This window comes from Bos mutus, chromosome 1 (genome assembly GCF_027580195.1).
Source record: "Bos mutus isolate GX-2022 chromosome 1, NWIPB_WYAK_1.1, whole genome shotgun sequence".
Taxonomy (NCBI): domain Eukaryota; kingdom Metazoa; phylum Chordata; class Mammalia; order Artiodactyla; family Bovidae; genus Bos; species Bos mutus.
The window spans coordinates 2,276,518-2,297,106 of record NC_091617.1 but is presented as its reverse complement, the minus strand read 5'-3'; the positions used below and the strand labels follow the sequence as shown (position 1 = coordinate 2,297,106).

Here is a 20,589-nt window from a genome sequence, read left to right as displayed (position 1 = left end):
CCGACTCAATGGACATGAGCTTGAGTAAACTCCAGGAGTTGGTGATGGACAGGGAGGCCTGGCGTGCTGCAGTCCATGAGGTCGCAAAGAGTTGGATACGACTGAGTGATTGAACTGAACTGAACTGAGGTCAAACTCAGGAGAGCATGTGGTAGGGACTGGTCTTATCACTCCAGTGCACCTGGTTGCCTGGATGGGATGCTCACAGCCTGTTTGTGGGCTTGTTGAGGCCCATTCCATTAGGAATATAGATCTTCAAAATTGCCATCACAATTACGTAGCAAGATCTATGAGGACTGGGTGATATCAGCGCTGTGAGGATTAATCAGAATATACTACTCAGGCATTCTCCTCTGGTCTTGCTCTGCTGGGCTTACTCACCCACTCATTTAAAAACTATCCATTGCCTTCGGACTATATGTCAGACTCTTTCTAGGTTCTGGGAATACAGCAATTAATAAAACAATGTTCCCACTTACATGTAGAAGGGGCGAAACTGACAGCATGTCTGCATGTAGTGGAAGGCGGCAGAATCAAGGCTGGAGGGGCAGGTAGTGCCTGCCTCTCAGAGCACCCAGGGAAGCCTGTCTGATAAGGTTACCTTTGCACAGAGGGCAGGATGAAGGGAGGGAGGAGGAAAGCAGATGTAGGAAGGAAGAAGCTTTCTGGTGAACAGAATAGCCAAAGCAAAGGTCCTGAGGTGGGAGTGTACAGTTCTGAGAAACAAGAAGACCACGGTGGCCAGAGCTGAGGGGGAGAGTTATAAGGATGAGGTTCAGGGACGTCCCTGGTGGTTCAACGGCTAAGACTCATGCTACCAATTCAGGAGGCCAGGGTTCGATCCCTGGTCAGGGAACTGGATTCCACATGCTGCAACGAAGAGTTTACATGTCACAGCTAAAGAGCCCATGTGCCACAGCGAAGACCCGGCACAGCCAAAGGATGAAGCCAGGTAGGCAGTGGAGGGGGGCCTCCATCTCACAAGGGCTTTGGATTTTTTTGTTTGAGTGGAGTTGAAAGCCATAGAATGGATTGACGTATGAAGACAAATGCTTAGGCATAAGGACCTGATCCATATGTATAAATACACAGCTGGGCTTCACATAGAAAAACCCACTTCGTATGTATGAATATACATGGGGATAGTACAAGGTTTGGTGAATCAGAGGGCCAGTGAGCAGAGAGAAAAGGAGATGTAGGGAGAAAAACTAACAAAATAAGAGATCATTGAATGAGTGAGTGCTGGAAACCAGAATTAAATAAGAGAATTCAAAGCCCAGGGGAAGTGGGTAAATGGAAGCTGGGTGCCATGTGGCAGTCATGGAAAATGAAAAAGTGTTCATTCCTCAGGGTGGAAAAGTCACAGAGAGCTGGGGGCTGTCACTTTTCTTGTCAAACGTTAGCAACTCATTTCCATCTTCTCCATTATTATTGATCAAAATTTGAGAATATTTTTAATCACATACACTTTGGGGTTTCTTTATATGCTCTTGAAACAATGACAAGCATGGAAAATTTTGTAGGTTATGTGCCTTTAGAAATAGTCTTTTTATTTTTTGGCTTTCCTGGTGGCTCAGCGGTAAAGAATCTGCCTACCACTGCAGGAGACATGGGTTCGATCCCTGCTCTGGTAAGATCTCACATGCCTCAGAGCAGCTAAGCCTCTGTGTCACAACCACTGAGCCTGTGCTCCAGAGTCTGTACTCTGCAATAAGAGAAGCTACTGCGATGAGAAGCCCACTCACCAGTACTAGAGAGTAGCCCGTGCTCCCCACAGTAGAGAAAAGCCCACGTACAGCAGTGAAGACCCAGCACAGCCATCAAAAAATAAAACTTTTTAAAAAATTCATATTTTTATTTGGTTTTAAGAAAATCAAGCATTGAAGATTGAAGGCAGGAGGAGAAGGGGACAACAGAGGATGAGATGGTTGGATGGCATCACCGACTCAATGGACATGAGTTTGAGCAAGCTCCGGGAGTTGGTGATGGACAGGGAAGTCCGGCGTGCTGCAGTCCATGGGGTCGCAAAGAGTCGGACACGACTGAGCGACTGAACTGAACTGAACTGAAGAAAATCAAGTAGCTTTATTGTCGAAGAGAATGTAATGGTTTGAGTTTGCTGGAAAAAAGTGGTAGAAAACTGGATTTTCTAAATTTGTAGGTTCAAACGAATATATCAGAAGCCAGCAGACATTTCCAAATTAGCACTCAGCCAGTTCTTTTTTTGAAGTGTTGTGCTTGTGTGTATACAAAAAGCTTCCATGGCACCCTCAAACCTGGGGACAAATGATTAACGGTATAACCCTCATCATGAATATGGGTCTGTTCTTGGGCAGTTTTATAGAATGTGAAAACAGGCATCATCTACTCTGCTACCAGATGTCTTAAACTTAAATCCAAACCAAGGCTAAGCTTGGAAGCAGCGGATTTCGGGCTGCTTGTCCTTGCCTGTTTTGGGGCTCCCTTTTCCATAGAGATTGGGCTTCCAGTTTTTTCTTCCTTGTACACTCATGCTGTCCTCAGGGAATGAAACTGGCATGCCCAGTCACTGTGCAAGCTGCTCTTGCCGTGCCAAGTCGCTTCAGTCGTGTCTGACTCTGTGCAACCCTATGGATTATAGCCCACGAGGCTCCTCTGTCCATGGGATTCTCCAGGCAAGAATACTGGAGCGGGTTGCCATGCCCTCCTCCAGGGGATCTTTCTGATCTAGGGATCAAACCCTTTTATGTCTAACCTGCACTGGCAGGCAGATTCTTTACCACTAGCGCCACCTGGGAAGCCCATAAAGTATGTATCAATTCAGTTCAGTCCCTCAGTCATGTGCGACTCTTTGTGACCCCATGGACTGCACGCCAGACTTCCCTGTCCATCACTGTATTACAGATGAGAAACTGAGATGTAAAGGAGTCAGGTTTAACATGCCTGAAAAACACCGGACCTGAGGGGTCTCAGAGCCCGAATTCCCTACCTCCCAGCCTGTGGCCTCCACATCTGTGTTTTGGCACTTTATCCAGGGCCAGCACTCTCTGGGGCACCACAGCACTCTGCCCACAGTCCCATCTGCTTCCCACACTCACCAGCACCGGGAAGCTTGCCTGCTTAATGAGCGTTCCATAAAAGCCCACTTAGTCTCTGCCTCACATTTTCGCTGAAAGTTTTTTTTTAAAGTTTCAAAAAGTCAGTGGCATTGTGAAGAGTGGTGATTAGTTGGTTAATCAATGAGACCTCTAATCCTTTTTATCTCCTTAGTAATTTAATTCTGGGGCTTCCCAGGTGGCACAGCGGTAAAGAATCCGCCTGCCAATGCAAGAGACACAGGTTCGATCCCTGGGTTGGGAAGATCCCCTGGAGAAGGAAATGGCAACCCATTCAGTATTCTTGCCTGGAGAATCCCTTGGACAGAGGAGCCTGGTGGGCTGCTGTGCCTGGGGCTGCAAAGAGTCAGACACGACAGGGCAACTAAGCACAGCACGCAGTGTGTTTTATCCTTTAACTCACTTCAATGATAGCAAGGTCTTAGCTCAAAGAAAGTGCTATCCGCTCAGTTGTGTCTGATGCTTTGCAACCTCATGGACTGTAGCCCAAACTCTTCTCTGTCCATAGAATTCTCCAGGCAAGAACCCTGGAGTGGGTAGCCATTCCCTTCTCCAGGGGATCTTCCCGACCCAGGGATTGAACCCAGGTCTCCCGCACTGCAGGCAGGTTTTTTCCTGTCTGAGCCACCAGGGAAGCCCTTAGCTCAATGATTCCCCTAAATGAGGATTGAAAGTCATGTGGAATGTTGTCAACAGCACCATCACAAATCAATCAGATAAACACTGAAACGCTAAAACTTTTGGTATACTCCTCAAAGACTTAGCAGCTTCCTACTTAACACAAGTCCCAGGTGACAGAATGCCAGAGCATTAGTCAGGGTAGGTTAGCCGCTGAAACCCACAACACAACTGCCAAATCTTGCTGGGATAATGAGGATAAAGCCCTCTTTCCTGCTCATGCCACGGTCTAGTGGGACTGGACAAGCGGGGGCTGTGCTCCATGGGGTCATTCAGGCATCTGGTTCCTTCTGTCTTGGGCTTTCCCCATCTTCTGGGTCTTGAGCTTGTCCTTGTCTCTCTCTTTTTAAACTTTTTTTTTAAGCATTTGTTTCTTTATTTGTCTGTGCTGGGCCTCAGTCGTGGCACTCAGGATCTTCCTTGCGTCATGCGGGCTCACTCGTTGCATCTGGAAGCCTCGGTGGTTGTGGCACGTGGGCTTAGTTGCTCCGCAGCATGTGGGATCTTAATTCCCTAACCAAGAATCAAACTCGTGTCCCCTGCATTGGAAAGTGGATTCTTAAGCACCGGACCACCAGGGAGGTCCCTGTCCTTGTCTGCTTTGTTTTCCACGTGTGACGGCAGACGAGACAGAGGGAGTAGAGGGTCACATGCGCCCTCTCCAGCGCCCCGCCCTCTCCAGCGCCCCGCCGTCAAGTCGCCAGCATCATTTCTGCCCTCTTGCTATTAGCCGGGAACTTCCACTGGCCCACTGTATTGTCAGGAGACCTGGAAAACCTGCTTCTCCCCGGTGCTCGGGAAGAACTGTATTGTCTCTGCCCTGCCTAGACTCTCACTTCACCTCTGTGCTCCGCTGTTTTGTTTTGGGACCAGGATCTGAGTGCCTGACTTAAGAGCAGCATAGCTACCTCGGTCGTCCCTGTCTTTGTGATTCCCTCTCAGACATCTAGGAGACGTCCGATCTCTAGTTCTCCTAATTAAACTCCAGAGTCAACTTTTTTTGAGCCAAACCTGGCACTGAAGAAGAGACGCTCCCCATCCTGAACCCTCCTCCTCCCAACCTCCCCCATACCATCCCCCTGGGCCTTCCCAGCGCACCAGCCCCAAGCATCCAGCATCGTGCACTGAACCTGGACTGGCATCTCGTTTCATACATGACATTTCACATGTTTCAATGACATTCTCCCAAATCTTCCCACCCTCTCCCACAGAGTCCATAAGACTGTTCTATACATCAGTGTCTCTTTTGCTGTCTCGTACACAGGGTTATCGTTACCATCTTTCTAAATTCCATATACATTAGTATACTGTATTTATGTTTTCCTTCTGGCTTACTTCACTCTGTATAATAGTCTCAGTTTCATCCACCTCATTAGAACTGATTCAAATGTATTCTTTTTAATGGCTGAGTAATACTCCATTGTGTATATGTACCACAGCTTTCTTATCCATTCATCTGCTGATGGACATCTAGGTTGCTTCCATGTCCTGGCTATTATAAACAGTGCTGCGATGAACATTGGGGTACACGTGTCTCTTTCCCTTCTGGTTTCCTCAGTGTGTATGCCCAGCAGTGGGATTGCTGGATCATAAGGCAGTTCTATTTCCAGTTTTTTAAGGAATCTCACACTGTTCTCCATAGTGGCTGTACTAATTTGCATTCCCACCAACAGTGTAAGAGGGTTCCCTTTTCTCCACCCCTCTCCAGCATTTATTATTTGTAGACTTTTGGATCCTAGCCATTCTGACTGGTGTGAAATGGTACCTCATAGTGGTTTTGATTTGCATTTCTCTGATAAAGAGTGATGTTGAACATCTTTTCAAGTGTTTGTTAGCCATCTGTATGTCTTCTTTGGAGAAATGTCTATTTAGATCTTTGGCCCATTTTTTGATTGGGTCATTTATTTTCTGGAGTTGAGCTGTAGGAGTTGCTTGTATATTTTGAGATTAGTTGTTTGTCGGTTGCCCATTTGCAAACATTTCTCCCCATTCTGAAGGCTGTCTTTTCACCTTGCAATTTTCCTTTGAAGTCAGGAACTTTTAAGTTTAATTAGGTGCCCATTTGTTTACTTTTCAACATAGTTTTGGAAGTTTTGGCTACAGCAATCAGAGCAGAAAAAGAAATAAAAGGAATCAAATTGGAAAAGAAGAAGAAGTAAAACTCTCACTATTTGCAGATGACATGATCCTCTACATAGAAAACCCTAAAGACTCCACCAGAAAATTACTAGAACTAATCAATGATTATAGTAAAGTTGCAGGATATAAAATCAACACACAGAAATCCCTTGCATTCCTATACACTAATAATGAGAAAACAGAAAGAGAAATTAAGGAAACAATTCCATTCACCATTGCAACGAAGAGAATAAAATATTTAGGAATATATCTACCTAAAGAAACTAAAGACCTATATATAGAAAAACTATAAAACACTGGTGAAAAGAAATCAAAGAGGACACTAATAGATGGAGAAATATACCATGTTCATGGATTGGAAGAATCAATATAGTGAAAATGAGTATACTACCCAAAGCAATTTATAGATTCAATGCAATCCCTATCAAGCTACCAACAGTATTCTTCACAGAGCTAGAACAAATAATTTCACAATTTGTATGGAAATACAAAAAACCTCGAATAGCCAAAGCGATCTTGAGAAAGAAAAAAATGAACTGGAGAATCAACCTACCTGACTTCAGGCTCTACTACAAAGCCACAGTTATCAAGACAGTATGGTACTGGCACAAAGACAGAAATATAGATCAATGGAACAAAATAGAAAGCCCAGAGATAAATCCACGCACATATGGACACCTTATCTTTGACAAAGGAGGCAAGAATATACAGTGGATTAAAGACAATCTCTTTAACAAGTGGTGCTGGGAAATCTGGTCAACCACTTGTAAAAGAATGAAACTAGAACACTTTCTAACACCATATACAAAAATAAACTCAAAATGGATTAAAGATCTCAACATAAGACCAGAAACTATAAAACTCCTAGAGGAGAACATAGGCAAAACACTCTCTGACATACATCACAGCAGGATCCTCTATGACCCACCTCCCAGAATATTGGAAATAAAAGCAAAAATAAACAAATGGGACCTAATTAAACTTAAAAGCTTCTGCACATCAAAGGAAACTATTAGCAAGGTGAAAAGACAGCCTTCAGAATGGGAGAAAATAATAGCAAATGAAGCAACCGACAAACAAAATACCCTTTTCTGGAAAAGAACTTCAAACGTGTAGAAACACCTTTGAGTATTTGTGAATGAAAGGGTGTAGTCTCTTATCTAAAGCATTAAGGGACTGCAGGGTGCTGCTTTATTGTAAGAAAATGAGGGGTGGGAAGAACAAGGACAATACAATTGAATTCCGTTCTCTTCCCAGAAGTAAGGTTGTGAAATTGGCCCCTGGTGATTAGGGGACTTGAGCACACGGATGTGCAGCCAGAGAGGGATGTATTTACATCCTGAGCTTGGACTGACTCCGGCAACCTCAGCCCTTTGGAAACTTGAACTTTAGTGGAGGGCTTCTGGCTTCAAGGGGGAAAAAAAAGGAAGAATCTGGAGCATGTTTAGTCTCTTCTAAATACTGTGTGTTCTCAGTCACTAAGTCGTGTCTGAATCTTTGCGACCCCATGGACTGTAGCCCGCCAGGCTCCTCTGTCCATGGGATTTCCCAGGCAAGAATCCTGGAGTGGGTTGTCATTTCCTCCTCCAGGGGATCTTCCCGACCCAGGGTTGGACCCGAGTCTCCTGCATCGGCAGAAGGATTCTTTACCACTGAGCCACTAAATATTAGTGGCTTCTTAAACCTTATTTATTTAAAAGAAGTAAAAAAGAGAAAGAACAAGAAGGAAAGAGGGGAAGGAAAGAAGTGAGGAAAATTTTCTTTTCTTTCTGAGCTCAGCAAGTGACATTGCTGACATTTCTGGACATTGAGTGATGGCTGCTCCTGGGGCTGTGTGCTTGTTTTTGAGTTGACCATCCAACCACTGGGGCTCAGAGCAGGGAGGGCTGGCTAGGCTTGTGATTTGCGTTGAATCAATGAGAGCGCTGAGTAAATCCATGTTCTTCAACATTGACCGTGTGGGAGGGACTCACTCCCCTGGTGGTCCAGTGGTTAGGACTTCGCCTTCTGCTGCCGGGGGTGTGGTTTCGACCCCTGGTTGGATTCCTGAGAGCCCATATGTCCTGTGGCCAAAGAGCCGAAATATAAAACAGAGACAATATTGTAACAGATCCAATATTGTAACAGATTCAATAAAGGATTAAAAAATGGTCTATACAAACACAGAAAAAAATCTTAACAAGATTTACTTTATGATAGCAATACTTTAGTGTCAGGCAGTGGTTTGTGGGTGATGGAAGATACAGTCCCCACCAATTCTGAGAGGTGATGGTCACAGTCACACACCGTAATCCCAGGTTGAACCCTGGCCTCGGGGCTTTTAATCCTCTGTGTTCCTCCCACTTCCTCCCTGTCCATCCCCCTGCTTCAGGATGAGGATGCTCCAGCTGTATGGGATTCTGAAATGCCTTCTGAAACCATCCAAGTTGGATGCACCTCTTAGCTCTGACCATGTAGCTCTGACCACTACAGACGCAGTGCATATTCCCTTCAGAATGATGCGCTTAACAGTAACCCTCAGATGCTAAAGGGAGGGACTGGTCAAATATGTGGGTGAGAGTCCACCTGTATGTCCGTCCTCACATCCCAGTGCACAGAGGGGTCTCTGTGATTCGGAGAAGTCCTGAAGGGCAAGAACAGTTTGCCTTGGTTTAACGTGTATGTTCCAAGATTAATTTTGGGTGCGTGCTCGCTCAGTTGTGTCTAACTCTTGCAGTCCCATGCAGTGCAGTCCACCAGGCTCCTCTGTCCATGGGATTTCCCAGGCAGGAATACTGGAGTGGGTTGCTATTTCCTTCTCCAGGGATCTTCCTGACCCAGGGATCGAACCTGCGTCTCCTGCGTCTCCTGCATTGGCAGGTGGGTTCTTTACCACTGCACCACCTGGGAAGCCTTAATTTGGATAGACCCTCCTTTCCCCCCAGCATAACACCTGCTCCTTCCGTAGAACACATTGTCTCCCCGCTCCCCACACCACCCCACCCACCCCGGCTCCCTGATTCTTTGGTCCTTCAGGGCTCCCTGGATTATTTGTGTATAAATGGGTTTTTTCCTTGGAAATGCACTGGGCATGATGATTCCAAGAATGTCTTCCCAGGGTCTTTCTGAAGATGGAGAAGAGCTTCTGTTCCTCTTAGGGGTTCTTTCCCATGAACCTCTCACTCACCTTTAGAAACAGGAAAACATCAAAGCCTTTATCTAAAGTCCTCTAAGATTTGCCCAGCTGAAGCCTCTCTGGATGTGCTTTTGTGGAAGGTGCGAGCCGTGGCTGGGGCTGTAGGAATTTCTGCTGATACACAGTGGAGGGTTCACCAGGGAAGAGAGCGGACACCTTCCCACTGCTCCCTCTCCTCCAGTTTAAACAAGGGTCGATGGAGCATTTCTAGGCCATTCCAGATTCCGAGGAGTGATTTCTTAACAGAGTGTGCACTTTTGCCTTCTTTCAGAGTAGTAAATATTTGCCCACAAATAGGCAAGACAGTGAAAACGCTGGCTGAGAGTATTAACACACAAAGCGTTTTTGACTGACCCAACGTGATGGGGCATTTGATCCAGAGAGAACTCTTAACAAAAGCTGCATCTTTAAAAAGGATCCCATCTAGGGACTTCCCTGGCAGTCCAGTGGTTAAAACTCTGTGCTTCTAATTCAGGGGGCACGGATTTGATCCCTGGTCAGAAAACTAATATCCCACATGCCATGTGGCGGGGCAAAAAAAAAAAAAAAACAAATTAAAATTAGATTGTTGTATTAATTATTTTTAAAGGATCCCAGCCAAGAAACCGAGGCATGGGGGAAGCTAAATGCTACGGTCTAAATGTGTGTGTATTCCCCAGCCCCCTGCCCCCACCCCCCCCCCCCCCCCCACCCCACCCCAACGTATTGAAATCCTAATCCCTAAAGGGACCCTATTAAGAGGTGGGGCCAAGGGTGGAGCTTAAGTCATGAGGGCGGAGCCTTCATGAATGGTCGTTTAGTGGCTAAGTCGTGTCTGACTCTTTAGGACCACATGGACTGCAGCATGCCAGGCCTCCCTGTCCCTCACTGTCTCCCAGACTTTGCCAAAGTTTATGTCCATTGAGGTGGTGACACTATCCAACCATCTCGTCCTCTGCTGCCCTTTTCTCCTTTTGCTTTCAATCTTTCCCAGCCTTTGTGAATGGGATTCACTAATCCCATGAATCTCTTACGGAAGAGACCCATAGAATTCCCCTGGCTCTTCCACAGTGAGAAGAGGCCATCTGTGAACCAGGAAGAGGGCTCTCACCAGAACATGACCGTGTCGGTCCCTTGACCTTGGACTTCCAGCCCCCAGAACTGTGAGAAATGAATTCCATTGCTCATAAGCCACCCTGTCTGTGGGTTTCATTAATGCATCCTGAATGGCATCGTGCTAAGTCACTTCAGTCGTGTCTGACTCTTTGTGACCCTATGGGCCCAGCCAGTCTCCTCTGTCCATGGGGATTCTCCAGGCTAGAATGCTGGAGTGGGTTGCCATTTCTTCCTCTAAGGGATCTTCCCAACCCAGAGATCGAACCTGCATCTCCTACATTGGTAGGTGGGTCCTTTATATACCTAGGGCCACCCTGGAGGCCCATCCTGAATGAAGTAAGTAAGGTACTCAGTAATGTGCTGACTCAGCCCAACACACTGGAAAGAGTGGGCATGCTCAGTGGGGAAGTGATTGCACGCTGGAAGGGGCTTTAGATTGGGAGCAGGTCATCTGTTCTCTGCACTTCGTTCAAGGTCAGCCTTGGCAGTGGACTCTTGATCCTCCACAGTTCCTACCTTTATGCTGTGAGATGTCTGATCCAGAGGGCATCTTCCCAGCTCCTGGGGTCCTCTTTCCCAAGAACCTCTTCCTACACTGACTTCTTACACCCTCCACCACGACCATTTCCATCTCTTGTAACTGCTCCACCTTGAAATCTGATCAAGCAACTTTGGGCCATGGGGTCCTCCATCTCCAGCTTGCTGGTATGACTGCCCCCACTGACACTGTGGATCTCAGCAGACCTCTGTTCCCCTGGTCCTCTCCTGCAACTGTCTCTTTCCCTGTATTTATTTGTTTATTTCTTTAAAATGTACTTATTGATTTATTTCTGGCTGCACTGGATCTTCACTGTTCCAAGCGGGCTTTTCTCGAGTTGTGGTGAGTGGGGGCTTCTCTCAGCTTCCTATTGTGGTGACCTCTCTTGTTGCAGAACACAGGCTCCAGGTGCTCGGATTTCAGGAGTTCCAGCACATGGGCTTTGTTGACCCGCAGCATGTGCGATCTTCCCGGACCAGGGATCGAACCCATGTCCCCTGCATTGGCAGACAGATTCTTAACCATTGGACCTCCAGGGAAGTCCCACCTTACCTATATTTAGCTTGGAGCCCACAGTTCATCATTTCAAGCTCTCTCTTGCTAACATCCCCTTTCAAATTTGTCTGATCCTAACCCACAGTGAGAAATGTAATTTAAACATGACCTCGGACTCCTGTGCCTTTGTATTTATACACACACACATGTACATACATAGATTCTCTCCCAACCTCAACCCAGTTGTAATTATTGAAAAATCTCTCCCTGGTCATCAGTTCTTATGACTAAGCCTTATTTCTCTCCTCATCTTCACCAAGTCATTATAAGGGTCATCTGTACAAACTCTTAGTTTCCTATGGCTGCTCTCATGTTCACCCAGCATAAACATATTCTCTTACAGTTCTGGAGGTCAGAAGTCTAAAATCAAGGTGTTGGCAAAGCTGCGTTCTTTTGGGGGAATTCAGGGTACCATCTGTTTCCTTATCTTTCCCAATTTCTAGATACTGCCTGCATTTTTGGCTCATGGCTGCTCCGTTCCAACCTCTAGTTCTGTGGCTACTCCTCCTTCCTCTGACTCTGATCTTCCTGCCTCCATCTTATAAGGACCTTGGAATTATATTGGTGTCTCCCAGATCATCCAAGGTGTCTTGCCATCTCAAGATCTTTAAATTAATCATAACTGCAAAATCCCTTTTGTGATGTAAAGTAATATATTTATAGATTCTGGGGACTGGTCCCTGTGGACATTTGCGGGGGATTCTTCTGTCTACCGGGTGAGCCATCTGCATATTTTTTATTCATTCCTTTGTCTGTGTGGGGTCTTGGTTGTAGCACGCAGGATCTTTGGTTGTGGCCTACGGATTCTCTGGTTGTGGCTTGTGGGCTCAGTGGTTGTGGTGCCTGGACTTAGTTGCACTGTGGCATGTAGGATCTTAGTTCTCCAACCAGGGATTGAACCCACGTCTTCTGCATTGCAGGGCAGATTCTTAACCACTGGACCACCGGGGAAGTTCCCATTTTCTTAACTTCTGCTCACATTCAACCTTTTCTAAACAGGCTCCCGTTACCCACTCACCATCCCAGATGCCCCTCCAAGTGGTCCTTGATGACCCCCATGTTGCTGAAAGCAGGGGTACTTCTAACTGTCCTTCTTTTGATCTCTTAGCAGCTTCTAACACAGCCAATCAGAATGGGGCATAGAAAGCACCTCTGGGGGCCCTAATGTGGGCAGGCCGATAAGCGTTTCCTAGACTTCCATTTATTAACTTTCATAAGGGAATCTCTGACTCAAGAACTGTTAGACCATCAGCTCAGGGTTCTCCTTTCAGGTGGATAATGTCATGCAGAGTCTCAAATTACAGACTACAGGTTTGCATCATGGTAAGCACAGAGCTGGGTTTCCCAGGTGGCTCAGAGGCAAAGAGTCTGCCTGCCAGTGCAGGAGATGTGGGTTCAATCAATCCCTGGGGCAGGAAGATCCCCTGGAGAAGGAAATGGTGGCCCATTCCAGTATTCTTGCCTGGAAAATTCCATGGACAGAGGAGCCTGGTGGGCTGCAGTCCATGGGGTCGCAAAGAGTGGGACGACTTAGCGACTAAACAACAACAAGCAGAGTTAGAGGCAGAGGCCAGTTTTAAGGGCTTTTCCTAGACTTTCTTTATTAGTATAAAGTATTGGTCACGAAGCTGCAGGTAAAGGTTTTTTAAACAAACATTTATCTACCAACAAAAATTTGCACAGATCCTAAGTGCGCAGCCAGTGAACTTAGACACAGTGAAATGCGTAGCCGCCCTTCAAGTCGAGAAGGAGCTTTGGCAGCTCACATACACTCCCCCTCATGTCCCCTCCCTGTCACCTAACCCTCTCTTCCCTAAGGTCATGCTAGCCTGGGGATGCATGGGTGGTTTTTAAACTTTTTCCTTTTTTTTTTTTTAACTGCATACAAATGTTTTATATTATCTTATTTTAAAGTTTTAAAAATTCTTTTGACCACACCGAACGGCATGTGGGATCTCACTTCCCTGACCTGGGCTCAAACCTGTCCCCCCTGCATTGGAAGGGCAGAGTCTTAACCAGTGCACCACCAAGGAAGTCCAGACTTTTTTCCCCTTTTAAATAGACTTTCTTTCTGAGAAGATTTAGGTTCACAGCGAAATTGAGCACAAAGCTCAGGGATTTCACCCACAGCTTCCCCCACTACCCCACATAGCCCGCACCAGCGGTGTACTGTCACAGCCAGGGAACCTGCGGTGACACCAGATTGCCACCCAGAGTCCATAGTTCATACCGAGCTTCTCTCTTGACGCGGTACCACCTTTGATGGTTTCATTGCCCTATACTCCCTCTGTGCTCCACCTATTCATCCCTCTCTCCCCCGCAAACCTCTGGCAACCACTTATATTTTCACTGTCTCCATAGTTTCACCTTTTCCTGAATACCATATAGTTGGAATCATGCGATATGGAACCTTTTGAAATTGGCTTCTTTCACCTAATCATATACCTCTTGTTTCCTCCATGTCTTTTGTGGCTTCATAGCTCATTTCATTTGTTGTTGTTGTTCAGTCACTAAGTCATGTCTGATTCTTGGTGACCCCAAAGACTGCAGCACACCAAACTCCTCTGTCCTCCACTATCTCCCAGAGTTTGCTCAAGCTTATGTGCATTGAATCAGTGATGCCATCCAACCATCTCATTGTCTGCCGCACTCTCCTCCTGCCCTCAGTCTTTTCCAGCATCAGGGTATTTTCCAATGAGTCGATCTTCACATCAGGTGGCCAAAGTATTGGAGCTTCAGCTTCAGTGTCAGTCCTTCCAATGAATATTCAGGGATGCTTTCCTTTAGGATTGACTGGTTTGATCTCCTTGCAGTCCAAGGAATGAATAATATTCCATTGCTGGACTTAGGCCTAGGTTTCCGAAGAGGGAATTAGACTGAGTCTAGAGCAAGTTTTACTGCTGAGCTTGTAGAGTGTCAGAACTGATGTATCGGGAAGGAGGCTCCCCTCTCTCCTCAAAGTGCAAAAGGGCCGGAAAGACCTCCAGTTAATCAATTCTGTGCATCGAGCTTCTGTCTCCAGAACATCACTCTCAGGATATGAAGATGATAGCAGGGAGGCTCTGGCCATTGCTGTGCATCCGGCTGTATTTTGATGCAAACAGTCCCACGGAGATCAAGTTTGTTTCCTGAAGACAAACTACTAACACATGACAAACTGGGTGATGAGAGGTGATAGTCCGAACACAGCAGAAGTTTCTTTCTCACTCACATGACAGTCTGTGCAGCAGGCAGCAATTCACTTCATCAGTCTGGGAATCAGGCCCCTTTGGTCTTGTGGCTCCATCTGTCCCAGGGCCTTAACATCATTTAGCCAGAGTAAATGGCCTTTCGAACAGACCATAAACACTAACCTGAGGTCATGCTCCCAGAACTGATTTAAGCTTTCAGCCAGCTGAGCATCCCCATGAAGGACAGGGTATGATGGACAAGAACATTTTATTGACAAAGCCGAGGGGATCCAAGGATGAGAGTACAACCCTGGGAAGCTTCAGGGTGGGTACCGCCTGCGGGCAGCCTCAGAGCCACCCTTAGCTCCCAGGATCCTAAGACCCCACAGAGACTCTTGCATAAATCATGGCGTCATCAGGGTCCACCTGTGCACCCTACAGGATGACCCTGACCTGGGGCCCCAGGACCAGCAAGGGATCTCTGCCTGGTCCCTCTCGGTGCCCCGAGGGGTTCACCTTATAAGTAACAACATTCCAACAAACAGGATCCTGACTCACAATGCATGCATGCATGCTAAGTCACTTCAGTCATGTCCAACTCTTTGTGATCCTATGGACCGCAGCCCACTAGGCTCCTCTGTCCATGGGATTCTCCAGACAAAGATACTGGAGTGGGTTGCCGTGCCCTTCTCCAGAGGATCTTCCTGACCCAGGGGTCAAACCCACATCTTTTACATCTACTGCATTGGCAAGTGGGTTCTTTACCACTAATGTCACCTGGGAAGCCCCGATTCACAGGCCTTTTTGCTGCTCAAAGCTAGACTTTACTTCTCTAAGTGAAGTTAATTCGGGGTGGCTGATTCCTTGGCCGGTCTTATGATGGTGGTCGTGGGTGGGAAGGAAAAAAGTAATTACAGCCGGACACCTAAGGTCTGGATGCAGAGTGCTGGTGAGGGCGCCCAGTCTTCGCTTTCACACTGGGCAGGTGTGCTTTGGCAGGTGAGCCCCACCTAGGGCCGAGCATCTGAGTCCCTTCTCAGCGACCATCAGGGGAGCCCAGGGAGCTGGACTGGGCGCCTTTTGTCAATCATGACGGTTCAGAGAGGATTTTGAAACCAAAGCAGGAATAGCTCAAGCACGGCCCATCCCTGCGGGGACTGGGGCGCTTGGAGGCTGCCTTCCTCCACACCCCTCCTCCCCTCGAAGGCTGACGCTGCCACACCATCTCCCACACACCTCCCCAGAAAGTCCCTGGCTTCCCTCCCAGCTGCCTCGCGATTGACCTCATGAGGTGTGAGAAGGAGGAAAGGAATCTGCATCTCGGATGAACCTTCCTTCCTCCTTTCTGAGAAAACGTCCAGGCCGCTGGTGCCTGCCAGGCCGTCCACAGCTCCTCCGAGCCCAAGGCCTTTTCGACCCAGCCAGCCTCGCTGGAGGTGCAGTGACAGGGAGCCGGTATAAGTCTCCTGGGGCTGCTGTAACAAATGACTGTGAACTCAGATGACTGAAAACCGTAGAAATACATTCTCTCATAGTTCTGGAAGTCAGAAGTCTAGATCAGGTGTCAGCAGGGTCGTGCTGTCTTCAAAGTTTCTCAGGAAGAATCTTTCCTGGGACTTCCCTGGTGGTCCAGGGGTTAAGACTCTGAGCTTCCACTGCAGGCGACACAGGTTCGATCCCTGGTCAGGGAACTAAGATCCCACAGACTGTGCAGCACAGCCACACACACACACACACACACACACACACACACACATATGTTTTAACTAAAAAAAAGAATCTTTCCTACTGTCTTCCAGCTCCCATTGGCTCCTGACCACCCTGGAGGTTCTTGGCTTGCAGAGACATCACTGTAGTCTTTACATGATTGCCGCCCCGTGTCTCCCTCTCTTCTCGTCAGGACACCAGTCATATAGGATTCAGGGACCTTCTCACTCCTGATCTCAGCTTCACTAATTACATCTGCCATGACCCTGTGTCCAAATAAGGTCACATTCTGAGGTTCCTGGTGAAGGTCAATTTGGGGGAAGACACTGCTGGACCCATAACGGAGCCCTACCATCCCCTCTCCCCTCCCTTCAGAGAAGTCCCTTACCCTAGGCAGGATGCCTGCCTTGGTTTCTTCTCCAGGACAGAGGCAGGCCCAGGACTGGTTTTCTAAAATAAAATGGGCATCCTCTCGGTCCAGGGAGGCCTGGCCCAGCTAGTGGGAGATCAGAGAAGCCAAGTCTCCCTCTTCCTACGTTATAGAGATGCTTCAGGACTTCTTGCCTCCTGGCCAGCCCTTCAGTGCTTCCTGGAGGGAACACGCTCTCGGAGCCTTGCCACGGGCCAGCCCAGACCAAGGGCTCCAGCCCAGACAGAAAAGCCAGCATCTGCTCCCTTTTGGCCCCCAGCTCTGTCTGATGTCCTGTCCCAGGGAGCAAGGGAGGAAGCCCGCCCACAGCGGATGAAGCCCCGCCCACACCTTCTGCACTGCCCAGCCCCCGCCCAAGGGGAGCTGAGGTCCTCCCGCTCCGAAATCCATGAAGGAGTGGTGAACTCCTACACCCCTTGTAACCCAGCTGAATATTTTCCAGGTTACCTAACCAAACTCCTGCAAAACCACACCGCCTATGCCTGTGACGGGGACCATTTGAATCTGCAGTGTCCTCGGCATTCCACGATAAGTGTCCAGTCGGCATTTTATGGGCAAGATTACCAAAAGTGTAGTCCGCAGCAGCCTGCCTCCCAGAGGGAAGACAGCCTAACCTGTGTGGTGCCCACCACACTGCAGGTATTGCCTTTCCTAAGATGTTCTAAGATGACAAAATGGTTTCTATCTCTCTGCCTCTGCCTCTCTGTCCCTCTCTCTGTGTATATACTTGTGATTCCACAGTTCACTCCAAGCAAGCCTGATCCCTGAAAATCTCCGTGTAGACAGATCACGAATTTGGCAAATGAGCTAGTCTTTGCTTCTGAGTCTGTATAGAATGCCTACTTATTGGAGCCCTCCCGTGATACACTTGCAGAATGAATTTATTAAAAGGCATGCTGCTCCCTGCATTAAAGCTAAGTCATACCATTATGCTGGGTTTCAACCTCGAGCCTTAACATCTCTCATCAGCCCCTCCACCCCCCACCCCAGCCCCAGGAGACAAGGAAAGGCCATGCCTGCTTTAGTAGAAACTGCAAGGCAGACATCAGAGGTCATGGTCAGATTCTTAGAGAATGCACTCAAGGAAGAGGAATATCAATAATTATCTTTGCTATTTTTTAGGGTTTGCTTCTCCAGTTGTAGATAATCATGTTATTCTGGTTTGGATCTATGTTGAACAGTCTCTGCTGGTTAACTGTTTGGATCTCTGTTGACCAGTCTCTGCTGGTTTACTCTTGATAGTACCAGGAATTGGGGGTGGAGGTGCGGAGCTGACTCATTTTTTTTTCGATTGGCATTGGGGAAACACTTGGTCTATGAGGAGGTCAAAACTAATGCATTCTGTAGCAGCGCACAAAAAACCTGAAAGAACTCTTCTGGCCAACCCCAGTATCCATGATGACTTTCAACTATTCTTGCTTTCAGTTACCCAAACAACCTCCATCCAGCTTTCCTGGCCCCCTCAACATCTATAACTAGTTGGCCAAGGTTATGGAGTCAGTTGTTTTTTTTTTTTTTTAATGCCTCCGAAGTTCCCTATGAATCTGTTGATGTCAAGGCGGTTAGAGTAGCTGGTGAATTAGATGTCAGCTTGATTTTTGTCTGTTGTGAGAAATGAGAGTAACGGTAAATTTCCGAAAAGGATTGGGGAGAAATAGAATCAGCTTCAACACGGCACAGCTCTGCCTAAGGCTGGAAGAGGAGAAACAAACCTAATGTGATAACGTAAGGTTTTTTCTGTTGCCTGGACTATTTATTGCCTCATGCCAAGCACTGTAGTATCTGGGTGGTCACGTGATTGGTGAAGACACCCACCAAGAAACCACATAAATGTGTTTGAATGAATCCCCTGGTTTCCATGCCCTGAGGAGAGACAACATGTTTCTTCTGGAGATGAGCATTTCCTTTCCTTGCATGCCCCACCTTCCCTCCAGCCCTTCCCGTACCCTGAAAATGTCCCTATTCCTAAGTCCAGCAGCCCATGCCCACCTGCCTGGTGCCAGGCTTTTCCCTGGGCTTTCAAAGAACAGTGACCAGTGCCACCAAGGCGGAAGTGCCTACTTTGGGGAGGTATGAACTCCTGGCACACGCGGGCACCAACCTTATCCTCTGATCTGGGCGCCTGCCTCTGCCAGGCAACCCCGAGGGAAGAGGATGTTCCCGTAACCAGGCGGACGACTCAGCATTTGTAAACACAGTCCGGATGTTGTTCAGAGGGCTCGTCTGCCAGAAGCATCCCTGCGTGCTGCTCTTTTTCCTCCAGAAGTTAAGAGATTCTTTCCTCTTTTAACCTGTGTTTTGAGAGCTGATGCAAGGGGCTTCCTCAGAGGGCGGTTGCCCAACGTAGGAGGGAACGGGGTGACACCTTCCCATCTACCTCATCCCGAGACTAAATGGCTATAGGAAGTCCCCTCCCTGCACCTCTCAGCTCTGACACACTTTGGAAAGAGCGCTGCCTTGGGTCCCATGGTTGTAACACAAGGAGCTACGCAACGGCTGATGATTCCCTCAGCCAAGGAATATGCTCCATCTTTTTGGGGTCCTTGGGGATTTCCCTGGGCATTTTTCCTGATTTTATGCACAACTGTGAGGCCCCTAAGGTGACAGAGAATACCTGGTAGGGCCAGCATCCTTCACGAGATATTCCATGGGCGACTGTGAGAACACAGTGACTCCAGACAGGCTTGTGAATTGGCACTAAATTCAGTCCAACAGGAATAAGTAGATTCTTAGGAGTGTTTTTCCTATTCTTGGTGTGGAGGACCTCTGTGTTCATGATGGGGGTCCTGACCCATGTGGGAACTGGGAGGGCAGCAGTGGGATGGAGGCCTACTTGTGACCCAGTGGTGGGTGGTCCCCGAGCTTGCCCAGAGCAGACTCACTCACAAAGGTGTGATCAGCCTGGGAAAGGTCAGGAGAGGCTTGAAGGAAAGCGTTTAAAGCCAGAGGCTCAACAGAAAGCCTGAGTGTTCCGCTGGATGGGATACCGCTCAGAAGTGGGTGGGTCCTGTGTCCTTGCGGTTGGTGAGGGTAAGGATCAACTTTTTAATTTTCATGTGTTGACCTGCATTTGGGTCGGGGTTTCCAAAAACTGAAAATGAAAGTGTTAGTCGCTCAGTCGTGTCTGTCTCTTTGTTATCCCATGGACTGTGGCCCTCCAGAGTCCTCTGTCCATGGGATTCTCCAGGCAAGAATACTGGAGTAGTTAGCCATTCCCTTCCCCAGGGGATCTTCCCAACCCAGGGATTGAACCCGGGTCTCCTGCCTTGCAGGTGGATTCTTTTACCATCTGAGTCACCGGGGAAGCCCAGGAGTCTTCCAAACGCTAACGGTTCCTGTGACCCGTGTTGGGGGTTTCTAAGGATGCGTAGCTGTGACTGTTTCGCACAGCCATGGTGGGTAGGGGTGGGCATCTGCGTTTCTTCCAGTCCACCCTCTGTGGTACCTTGATATAGCTTATGTCCCCAGGAGCCTCCACGATGTCACTCTTGCCAGAACTTCAGTAGTGGTGCCAGGCAAGGCTAATTGGAGACTGGTTTTCTGTGGGAGGCCTGGTGCTGTTGGAGCAGATATTTTTTTGTGAGGAGCGATGGGCAGACCGGGGCCGATCCGATCAGCCCCGTGTGGGTGCTTCTGTCTTAGACTTAGACTTAGGCTCAGACTTAGACTTTAAATGGGAGCCCCAGGCCAGACAGGCAGGGGCCCGTCCCTCTAGAGCAGCCCAGGCGTGGGGTCCCGCAGACGCTGCATGTGGTTCTCAAGCCTGTCCCTTTTCTACCTCTCCTTTTAGAAGGTGCTGGACGAGTGTCAGAACCAGCGGGCCTGCCACCTCCTGGTCAATAGCCGTGTTTTTGGACCTGACCTTTGTCCAGGAAGCAGTAAATACCTCCTGGTCTCCTTTAAATGCCAACCTAGTAAGTAACTGCCGAGGGGGGCAGAGTGCGTGGGGGTGTGGGCTCGCAGTTTCATTCATAGCCTGATGAAAATGCTCCGCCAGTGGACCAGTT

At 48.0% G+C, this 20,589-nt stretch overlaps 1 protein-coding gene across 7 annotated transcripts in view; it reads left to right on the top strand.

Moving 5' to 3' along the window:
• The window catches only part of EVA1C (eva-1 homolog C), a 128,778-nt gene that overhangs the window by 36,334 nt on the left and 71,855 nt on the right, over positions 1-20,589 (top strand). For 6 of the 7 annotated variants that reach the window (XM_070367128.1, XM_070367142.1, XM_070367118.1 and 3 more), the window contains exons 2-3: positions 17,025-17,221; positions 20,373-20,496. The exons of the other annotated variant lie outside the window; for it this stretch is intronic. In XM_070367128.1, coding sequence (XP_070223229.1) covers positions 17,025-17,221; positions 20,373-20,496 — 321 coding nt within the window. The remainder of the gene's footprint in view (positions 1-17,024; positions 17,222-20,372; positions 20,497-20,589) is intronic. 7 annotated transcript variants of the gene reach the window in all.